At 39.2% G+C, this 11,733-nt stretch overlaps 1 protein-coding gene across 1 annotated transcript; it reads left to right on the forward strand.

Moving 5' to 3' along the window:
- Positions 1 to 1,912: 1,912 nt before the first annotated feature.
- LOC120007342 (histone H4) lies at positions 1,913 to 2,470 on the forward strand. The gene has a single exon (XM_038857541.1). The coding sequence runs from the start codon at positions 1,989 to 1,991 to the stop codon at positions 2,298 to 2,300; it is 312 nt and encodes a 103-aa protein (XP_038713469.1). The 5' UTR covers positions 1,913 to 1,988; the 3' UTR covers positions 2,301 to 2,470.
- Positions 2,471 to 11,733: the final 9,263 nt, after the last annotated feature.

An 11,733-nucleotide genomic window follows, 5' to 3' on the forward strand; every position in this document is an offset into this window, starting at 1 on the left:
TAAAATCAAAACAATGTCATGTATCATTGACCGTATTCATATTGAGTTTTTAAGTTCTTATTGATTGCTTGGGATACACGACCAATTCAAACGGCCAAAATCATATAAGCTTATTTTATTGCTCAAAATTTATTCACAGGTCGCCTAAAATCAAACGCATATCAAGTAAAACCTAGTTCGAGTTCAATTGTTCATTTTGTATCTTTATTTCCCATACATTCTCATTAAATCTTCATATTTTCCCCCACCTTTGTTAAAATTAATATACAAAGCAGAAGTTATTGATGATTTTATCGTTTAGAAATTAGAATACATCGATACTCTCTGCGATTTATTTACTATGTTATATGCTATGACACTATTTTGAATAGTGTCATTAGGCAATTTCATAAAATAAAATTTAAGAAAAAAAACTAATGACGCTTTAAGAATTGTTATACATCTAATTAATTATTAAAAAAGTTTATACATTTAAATTGTGGGGAGGGTTTGGAGGCATACTTGTCCCCGCTCCGCTCCGCATGCAGGTTGGGCTTCTTTGCCCCGTCCCTGCCCCGTTTGAGTCTTAGATTCCGGAAAACCCGCGTAGATCATAGCAGATCACATCAAGTCGAGTGCAAATTGCAATCCTATGAAGGATTCAAATAGAGAAATAGTATTCCCACCCCTCAAAATTAGTAATTTCACCCCCACTTTTTGAAATTTATTTTTTAATATTAATTTACATATGATTTGACATATGATTTTTTCAATTTGCGTGTGATTTGACATTTGATTCTCACTCTAAAAATTAGTTTTCCCACTCTATCAATTAATTAAAGTAAACTTATTATATCACATCAATATAGATTGGCGGGTACATTTAGTCGATTCCCGCTAATAAATGCAGCCTTATATTTTCTCCGTGACAAATGTAAAAGCATATGGAAATTGTGAATTTAGGGCTATTGCTGGGTTATTAGGGTTCGATAATAATGCATGAGCGTACATCATCTATCCACAGCTCACTGACATTACATATTACTATCACAATAGGATTTGTGAATGGTAATCACTTCGTTCAATTGGCATTAACATCTGGTTACCCGATACCTCCTAGTATGATTCAGTGGTTTAGATACATGTGGTATGATTATGCAAACAAATGGATCACTCCGCACGGAGAACATCTTGCAGCATACATTAAATGTATCCGACAATTTGCATTGATGAGATATAATAAGTTTATTTTAATTAATTGATGGGGGTGGAAAAATTAATTTTGGGATGTGAATCAAATATCAAATCACACGCAAATCAAAAAAATCAAATACCATATCATATGTAAATTAATATTAAAAATTAAAATTAAAAGAGTGGGTTGAGATTACTAATTTTAGGGGTGGGATTATCGTTTCTCATTCAAATATTATGGATTTAAATGGGCTAAATGCCCTTCTAGTAGCCCATCATCCCTCATCATTAAAAAAAATTAAAAGTTTTAAGCGTGTCCCTCCAAAATGAAACACTTTTAAATTTGAAAAATGCAAAATTCGCACTAATTTTTTCCCTTTTCGAGACCCCGCCCGAAGACAAAGTCCTAATCCGACGGTTATCATAAAGGAGTTCATTCTGGCCGTGTATTACAGCCTTATCGACGGCTCACATCTAATTTTTCTTTATTGCGCGGATCGATCTTTTTAACCGTCGATTAGAATCAATCCAACAGATGATATTCACCCTCGCTTGACGGTCGAATATTGCATTACGAAAAAAACAATAGGCTTACGTCCAATGGAGCAACGTCACGCGGATTGACTCTTTTGACCGTTGGATGAAATTTAAATGAACGATCCACATCAAACTCCACCAATCTTGAAAACGCAAAATCCCTCCGCCTCCCCTCTTTAAATATCCCCAAAATTCTCCTTCTCCGCCATCAGAAGAGTCTTCTTCGTAGCAATTCTTTATCACGAATTCTGTAGTTACCTAAAAAACTTTCCTAGAAAATGTCTGGGCGTGGAAAGGGAGGCAAGGGATTGGGTAAGGGAGGAGCCAAGAGGCATCGTAAGGTCCTCAGAGACAACATCCAGGGCATTACCAAGCCTGCCATTCGTCGACTGGCTCGCAGAGGAGGTGTGAAGCGGATCAGTGGTCTGATTTATGAGGAAACCAGAGGCGTTCTCAAGATCTTCTTGGAGAACGTGATTCGAGATGCTGTGACATATACTGAGCATGCCAGGAGAAAGACCGTGACTGCCATGGATGTGGTCTATGCTCTTAAAAGGCAAGGAAGGACTCTTTATGGATTTGGGGGTTAGGTTTCTATGCGTTATTTTGATGCCAGGGATCTAGATGTCTAGATCTTGTATTCAAGGTTTTTCTGTTTAATCTAGATTGTTCATCTGTAATCCCTAAATTTGATGTTTCCATTTGAAGAAATATAATTACAATTTTATGAAAAGTTGTCTATGTTTTGATTGGCTTTTCACTTGATTCCCATTGTTATTAAAATTAAATTATTCTTGATAGGATCAGGTAAGGAGTTTGAGATTTAATTGTTGCCGAGTAACAGTTAGTTAAGGATCACGTGCTGGAATGCTTGGAAACCCTAGTTGTAATGTGCATTCAAACTAGCTATGAAGACTGGATAGACTTCCAATTTTAGAGGGTAGTGAAGCAATTGATGATGAATAGGGCCTTGAATATTGTATTTTCTAAAAAATATTCTGCTGGGCTCAATGTTTGGTGTGTGCTTTTAATATTAGATTTTTGAGCTTTCCATAATCTTGCATCATCCTATTGTTGAGGTCTACCCAATCAGATCTGGAATGGCTTTCTTTGGACCGTGGTATCTGTTCAACTGAGTGGGATATTCAGGTGCCGGTAGAACTTCATTCATTTTGTATTTAGCTATATCTTTCCAGTAAAATACTGAGGCAAAAGTATAGATCATAAGATCATTTTCCCCAAGTACTGTATATCCAGGACATGAAACTCTAATAAGTTCACAACATGTAAAGCATTGTCCCTATCAATTGCACTTACTTACTAGTTACTTGCAGTTTGATTCGCCTGTATAGTTTCAGTCAGATGGCTGGCAGCAAGATGAGGAATGCTCAGTATAAAGGTAAATGAAGAAAGAGAGACACAGAAGAAAGAAAGAACAGAAAGAGATTGAGAGTATAAAGGTGAATGATCATTCTATAAGTATTGTTATTTCCATGTGTTTTTTGTCGGATCTAAATATTCAAAAATACACTAATAAATACCGACTTGGCATTGTCTCATTTATATATTTGTGATACAATGTGTGGTCGTGAGGCCCAAGGTTGTTTATTCCAAATTGTAAGAAAGCCAAAGCCCATCTAGCTAAAAGCTCAATTGATTCTCTCTCGTGTCCATTTTGGTTAAAAAGAAGACCTGGTAGACATGACCAATAACTTGGATATTTTGTTAAAATTTTAGTTGTTCGTAGTTTCTTCCTTAGTTTATGGTCTTTACTCTCGGCACAAGAGCACAATCAATGTTTGGGTTCTCCCCGTTGGTTTGTAATCTCTCTTCATCTTGATTTTGTAAACTTCATTCCTATTGTATTTAGGTTGTTACTTTTCGATGGGCATGTATAAGTTTGTTGGAGATTAGTTTGTGTTGTTAAACTGAGATGATGTTCCTGTGATGGTGCTAAAGCATGAAGCTTGGAGAGTTTAGACACACTGGGGGGACCTTTATGCGTTGCTAACCTTTTTTGTTAGTTTTGTGCTGATGCACATAACCTATTCGACTAATGGTCTGAACCAGAATCTGCATCAATTTGTGAAGTTATCACTTATCAATGAATTTTGGGGGAACCCTCTCCCTCGGAGAGAACAAAAATCTTGCTGGGAGCTAGTTGCACTCAACGGATTCCCATTCGTACCCCAAAAAATATAAATAAAAAAAACATTGTCTAAAAACACCCCACGTGCCAAAACTGTTTCTTCCCTCCTTCCCCCTTTTCTTCCCTCTCCCTCTCTATTTCTTCCCATTCCTCTCTCTTTAAAATCTTCAACGCCGTCGTCCTTCTCGCTTTTTAGTTTTATCCATGACGGTCACTCCTTCTATCTTCCCGGTGTATTGATAGGTTTACTTGTTCTATCTTTTTACTGCATTGTGGTAGTTGATGGCCTGGTATAAGGGTTTAAAAGACCATGCAGTGCATATTAAGTAAAGGGAGGTGAAAAAGAGCAAAAAAAATCCATAGAAGTAACAAACCTGAAGCATTTTCAGTAGCACGCAGAAAAATATCCATTTCACTTTGGTTTGTCTTAACCAAAAAGTTTCCTCCAGTTCTAAGGATGGTCGAAGGAAGAAAACCCTGAGATAAATTGTTGGGTCGAAGCAAAGGTGAGAGAAAATTCAAGTGTTCTATCCACTCCTGATCATTACAAGTCCACACAGATGAAAGCCACTGCAATGTCATCGATGGTGATGATGCAATGTCATCGATAGAGATGTGCAGGCATCATCAGGAGATCCATAACAGTTGGCAAAAGATTCTCAATGATAATCAAAACGACCCTTCTATTAAAGTAAAGAATGAAGATTATTAAAGTAAAGAATGTTTGGAGAAAATGATATGTGTTGTATATATTATATTACACTGAGGCCTTGGACCCAATATATATACATATAGTGCTAGCGTGATTCTAGGATGTCTTAGACAATTACAGCTAATTGACAAGCCAATAGTATGACTATTATTCAGATAATTGATATCAATCAGTGTTGGCTGTATCTCAATAAGTCAACTGATTGATATACAACTAACAGTGATTGATATACAGCTGACAACAATTGATATACAGCTAACAGCCCTCCTCAAACTCAAGATGGTAAGAAAGAGACCAGCTTGAGTTTGGAAACTAACAGCTGAAGTCGTCCTGGAGGATGTGCTTTGGTGAAGACGTCGGCAATTTGATCAATGGAGGAAATAGGGTCAAGACGTATAGTGCCACAAGTGAGATGATGCTGGACAAAATGACAGTCAATTTCAATATGCTTTGTACGTTCATGAAAGACATCATTATGCGCAATCTGAATAGCACTCCGATTGTCACAATTGATGATAGTGGCAGAAGTATGAGTGACTCACATGTCCTCAAGTAACCAACGAAGCCAGAGAAGTTCTTGAGTGGTATCTGCTAAAGCACGGTACTCAGCCTCTGTACTAGAACGAGCAACTACAGTTTGTTTCTTGCTTCGCCATGAAATAAGGGAATCACCGAGAAAGAAACAATAGCCAGTTGTAGAACGACGATTCGTTGGGTCACCTGCCCAGTCCGCATCGCAATAACCACGAAGTTCTAGAGATGATTCAGCGGAAAAATGAAGCCCATGAAATAAAGTTCCTTTGATATATCGCAATATGTGAATAACTGCAGCATAGTGAGTGGAACGTGGTGCAGAGAGAAACTGACTGACAATGTGTACAGCATGAGAGATATCTGGTCGAGTGACTGTAAGATAAACAAGACTCCCTACTAACTGTCGATATAAGGTGGGATCATCTAGAAGTGTACCATCCAAAGGAGTGAGTCTCGAATTGGGCTCAAGAGGAGTAGTACAAGTCTTACTATCTGTGATGGCAGCTCGGGCAAGGAGATCTGAAGCATATTTAGCTTGTGAGAGGGAGTGTCCCTCGGAATTGGAAGTAATCTCAAGTCCCAGAAAGTAGCTGAGTTTACCCAAATCTTTCATCTCAACATGCTGGGAAAGATAAGTCTTGAGTTCCAAGATTCTAGAAGTATCATCACCAGTGAGTATCATATCATCAACATAGAGGAGTAGAAGGATAATGCCTTGATCAGATTTGCGGATAAAGAGAGCAGAATCATATGGGCTAGAAGAAAATCCAAAATTCTCAACAATGGAACTGAACTTAGCAAACCATGCTCGGGGAGCTTGCTTGAGCCCATACAAAGCTCGACGGAGCTTACAAACTTGATGAGGTGAGTGTGGATAGCCAGTAGGAGGGCGCATATAGACTTCTTCAGTGAGATCACCATGAAGGAACGCATTTTTAACGTCCATTTGAAATAAATCCCAACGATGAACTGCAGCAACAGCAATTAGACTACGAACGGACGTTAGACGAGCAACGGGAGCAAAAGTTTCCTCATAGTCGATGCCATACTCTTGTGTGAAGCCCTTTGCTACGAGTCGAGCCTTATAGCGATCAATAGTTCCATCAGAGAGGGTTTTTACTTTATAGACCCACTTACAGCCCATAGCATTCTTTCCATCGGGTAACTCCACCAAGTCCCATGTGTGATTTTGGACAAGTGCCTGCAATTCATCATCCATGGCTTTCTGCCAAAGAGGGTCAGAGCTGGCCTCACGGTAAGAATGAGGCTCATGATGTGAAAGAATAGTAGAAAACACAACATAGTCACGGAGATTAATAGAGGTAGTTTTTACCCGATTACTACAACGAGCTGGTGGAACTGTGGAATCAGAAGTTGTTGGAGCAGATCCTTCGGACAAAACAAACAGCTCGGGAGAGGGCACGGTGGACATTGCAGTGGAGTCAGTTACAGAAATAGGTGGTAAAGGTGTAGTGTCAGTAGGAAAAAGGTCAATGGAAGGATCGGTAAAGAGCGGAGAAGTGGAGACCGATGATAGATGGAATTGTGACATGGAGGAGAACATCTTGTGTTCCCAAAAAACAACATGACGTGAAACACGCAAACGATTTGAATGAGGATCCCAACATCGGTAACCTTTGTGTTCCACACCATACCCCAGAAAACAACATAAACGTGATCGAGAGTCCAATTTGGTACGCTCATGGGGCTGCAGTAACACGAAACAAGCACACCCAAAAACCTTAAGCAAAGAGTAGTTTGGAGGTGTATTATAGAGACGCTCATAGGGTGACTGATTGTTGATAGTGGGAGAGGGAACACGGTTAATGGTATAGATGGCAGTCAGGGCAGCTTCTCCCCAAAAAATTTCAGGACAAGAGGCAGATGTAAGAAGAGTACGAACAAGGTTGAGAATATGCCTGTGTTTACGCTCGGTGATAGGTATGATAATACCTATTGTTTTTGGTAGAAATCTCCCCCTCTTAAGCTTCCTTTTGATAAATAATGAGTTTATTTATGTGTTGATTTGTATTTTGATAGGTTGATTGCGGTTTGGATGAAAAGCGACAGAAAATGGGCTGAATTGAAGGAAATGTCCACCGACCTTCGTGTGTTCAAATACTTATAACTTTTTGTCATGTTATCGTAATCGAGCGAAATAAAAGGCATTGGAAACTAGACATCTCAAGCTTTCCGTAGACGCTAAAATCGTGCAAATCGGACGTCGTATGGAGATTTTGAAATCATTCCACGCCTAGGCGCAATATTTGTGCACGCCCAGAATCACTCCTGCACGCCCAGTCCAGGAGATGGACTTGAAATTGAAGTGGTGCACGCCTAGGCGTGGTGCGCCTAGGCGTGAATTCAACACGCCTAGGCGCACAAAGCAATTTTCTGGGATGTTTTAATTCGCGAATTGCCCGAGCCGCAGGGGACTTTTTGACTTCGAACTGATTTTCTGGAGAGCGAAACCAGAGGGGGAAGGCGACTCTTGGAGCTAGGAGGAGAGATTCTTCAGCTCAACTTGGATTTACTCAACTAATTGGGTTTATTCATGATTTTCTCATCTCTCCTCTTGTGTTTTTCTCTCATTATGTGTAACTAAACCTCTTTTGCCAAGGCTAGGTTGAAGCCTTGGGTTTGATGACTTTGTTTATGACTTGATTTACATATATATGAGTTGATTTGGGTATAAATCTTTTGTTTCTATGTTTGATTGCAATTTCTTCATGCTTGTGGTGTTTGGCCAACACTTTAGGTTTTTGGATGAAATTGTTTGGAGAATTTGCTTAGACAATAATATGTCAAGTAGATTATGCCTCTTGAAACACTTGATTATGAATGTGTCTCCCTTTAATTAGGTGACAATTTGTATGAATTCTAATCTCCATAGAACTCCATGAATTCCTATGCATGTTTAGACCAATAAGATGGCTAGAATGTGTTTAGGAATATCCGACCTAGACCAATAAGATGGCTAGTAATCGATTTTAGGGAGATTTGGCTTAAGTGCGCTAAAACCGACTTAGGTACGGATTCGTTATGCCCGAATTAGCAAATATGTGTGTGAATTTGTGTCATTGCAAGTCATTTCCCAAGGGGGATTCCAAAGCCTTGGTGTTCATCTCATTTGCATTAGTTGCATCCTTATTCTAAGAAAATACCAAAAACACTTTGCTATTTGCTTGTTTTAGTTTAATTACCAAACCAAACAATTTTGAGTTGAACTTTACTTTTGGTTGAATTGTCCATACATACATACAAATATACATTTGGATTAGACATAACACCGTCCCTGTGGATTCGACCTTTGCTTATCATTGTGCTGTAGTCGCCGACTAGTACACTTGCTAGTAAGGTTAAATTTAGACCCAACAAGTTTATGGCGCCGTTGCCGGGGATGGTAGCTTATGTTTGATCCATTTTTGTTATTTGTCCATAATTTTTTTTCTTTGTTTGTACATAATACTTGTACATAATATTTTTTTTACTAATTTTGCTTTTGTTGGCATATATTTTGAGATGGGATATCCTCCACCATGTGCTTATCAAGGAGCAGGTTTTTATGGGTCAAGCTCATATTTGCAAGAATATAGTGCAAGGACAACTCCACCAAACTATGCCCCATATCCACCATGCAACCCCTTCTCCAACACTTATAACTCTGGAAGGTGCGAACGACCTCAATTCCTATAGAACAACTACCAGCATCAATTTGTTCCTAAACAAGTAGCACCACCACCATTGCTTGAGCAAGCACAAGACTCATCTCTAGAAGACGTACTAAATGCATTGGTTACAAGTACCCAAAAGTTGGATGCAAACACTCAAGCTTGTAGAGAGGAGATGTGTCAATGGGCTTCACCACCACCGCTTGAGCAAAGACATGAGTCATCTTTGGATGACCTACTCGATTCCTTAAATGCGAGTACCCAAACTTTAGAAGAGGCAACGCATAGGATGGTATCAAGCAAGAATCAACCTTGCCAGCCTACAACGAAAACAAGTTGGGAGTCATTGGTTGAGAACTCGTTACATGGGTTGACTAGAAAGCTTAAAGGAGTGAGCATTGCACAGTCCTAGTAAGATGAAAATAAAAAAATAAAAAAATAAAAAAAGAAGAAGAAGAAGAAGAAGAGAAGTATGTATATAAATAAAAGTGCATTGGTATTACTACTTGACTGTTCTTGGAATTCTTGGAATGTGACTATGTTTGGCGCCTATGAACTCTTGGAAGCCAAATATTTATACATTTCTTTTTTGCACGCACGTAATGTAGATGAAATAATAGAGTAGAAGGATAATCTTCACTGAGTATATGGTTTGGATGAAGTGTGGGGTCTCCACATCTTTTTGATTGGATGGCATTGATGTATGTTGTTTCGATTCTAGAGATTTCCCTCCCATATGTTTGATTTGAGTTATCTTGAAACGTTTGTGGGTGTCGTTCTTGTAAGCCCTCAGGAGACAAAACTCCTCCACTAGGGACACCTAGGGGTTTAAAGGCTTGTTGCATACGCTAAATGCAATCGCGATTCCTGCGTTAGTGAGTTAGGTGTTGGGTCTAAATTAACCTTACTAGCAAGTGTACTAGTCGGCGACTACAGCACAATGATAAGCAAGGGTCGAATCCACAGGGACGGTGTTATGTCTAGTCCAAAGTTATACTTGTATTTATGTATATACAATGCAAACAAAGTAAAGATCAACTCAAGATTGTTTGGGTTGGTAATTAAACTAAGACAAGCAAATAGCAAAATGTTTTTGGTATTTTCTTAGAATAAGGATGCAACTAATGCAAATGATATGAATGACAAGGATATGGAATCCCCCTTGGGAAATGATTTGCAATGACACAAATTCACACACATATTTGCTAATTCGGGCATAACGAATCCGTACCTAAGTCGGTTTTAGCGCACTTAAGCCAAATCTCCCTACAATCGATTACTAGCCATCTTATTGGTCTAGGTCGGATATTCCTAAATACATTCTAGCCATCTTATTGGTCTAAACATGCATAGGAATTCATGGAGTTCTATGGAGATTAGGATTCATACAAATTGTCACCTAATTAAATGGAGACACATTCATAATCAAGTGTTTCAAGAAGCATAATCTACTTGACATACTATTGTCTAAGCAAATTCTCCAAACAATTTCATCCAAAAACCTAAAGTGTTGGCCAAACACCACAAGCATGAAGAAGTTGCAATCAAACATAGAAACACAAGATTTATACCCAAATCAACTCATATATATGTAAATCAAGTCATAAACAAAGTCATCAAACCCAAGGCTTCATCCTAGCCTTGGCACAAGAGGTTTAGTTACACATAATGAGAGAAAAACACAAAAGGAGAGATGAGAAAATCATGAATAAACCTAATTAGTTGAGTAGATCCAAGTTGAGCTGAAGAATCTCTCCTCCTAGCTCCAAGAGTCGCCTCCCCCTCTGCTTTCGCTCCCCAGAAATTCTATTCTAGGTCTAAAAGTGCCCGCAGCTCGGACAAATCGCGACTTAAAACAACCCAGAAAATTGCTTTTTGCGCCTAGGCGCGTTGTTTTCACGCCTAGGCACACGCCTAGGCGCACGACTAGGCGCAATCCTAGGCGTGCACAACTTCAAATTCAAGTCCAACTCTCTGGACTGGGCGTGCAGGAGTGATCCTGGGCGTGCACAATTTGTGCGCCTAGGCGCGCCACGCCTAGGCGCGTTACCCCTAGACACATGATTCAAATGACCATAACTTCTCCATATGACCTCTGATTTGCATGATTTTAGATTCTACGGAAAGCTTGAGATGTCTAGTTTCCAATGCCTTTTGTTGCGCTCAATTCCAATAATGTGACAGAAAGTTATGACTATTTGAACACACGAAGGTCGGTGGACATTTTCTTCAATTCAGCCCTTTTTCCGTCGCTTTTCATCCAAACCGCAATCAACCTATCAAAATACAAATCAACACATAAATACACTCATTATTTATCAAAAGAAAGCTTAAGAGGGGGATATTTCTACCAAAAACAATAGGTATTATCATACCTATCATTAGGATGTTAGTTGGTAGATGTACTTAGTTTAGTTTTACTTGAGGACAAGTAAGGTTTAAGTGTGGGGTATTTGATAGCACTTTCGAGATCGGTAAACATAGGTTCAGACGAGGCAAGTTGATCCCAGATGAAATACAACTCAGAGAGGAAGTTATTGATGGATTGACTTGGTTTTTGCTTGATTTGGTGAAGAGTGGTTAGGAGCTGGTATTGGTGAGCCAAATCAGAGGTGGTATAGCGTTGTTCCAGAAAAGCCCAAAGAGATTGGGCAATTGAGAAACGACCAAACTGGAGACTGATGGAGTGAGTGCAAGTGTTGCGAATCCATGTGATGATTTGGTGATTCTTGCTATCCCATTCTTCAAGCTTTTCTGGGTCTGCGGGTTCTTTGTCTTTTGGTTTTGGTTTGGTGATGTCACCGGTTATATAGCGCCATAATCGTCGGCCTTTGAGAAAACTGGTCATGTCTTGGGCCCAAGGGATGTAGTTTGAGCCGTTCATGATAATGACAATGGGTTGAGATGCATCAGGACGATCCATGGTAGGGAAAAAAAAATGAGAATGTAAAGATAAT

Source organism: Tripterygium wilfordii, chromosome 2, assembly GCF_013401445.1.
Source record: "Tripterygium wilfordii isolate XIE 37 chromosome 2, ASM1340144v1, whole genome shotgun sequence".
NCBI classification, from domain to species: domain Eukaryota; kingdom Viridiplantae; phylum Streptophyta; class Magnoliopsida; order Celastrales; family Celastraceae; genus Tripterygium; species Tripterygium wilfordii.

Coding starts and splice junctions, on each gene's coding strand:
- LOC120007342 (XM_038857541.1), top strand. CDS start 1,989: ATGTCTGGGCGTGGAAAGGGAGGCAAGGGATTGGGTAAGGGAGGAGCC.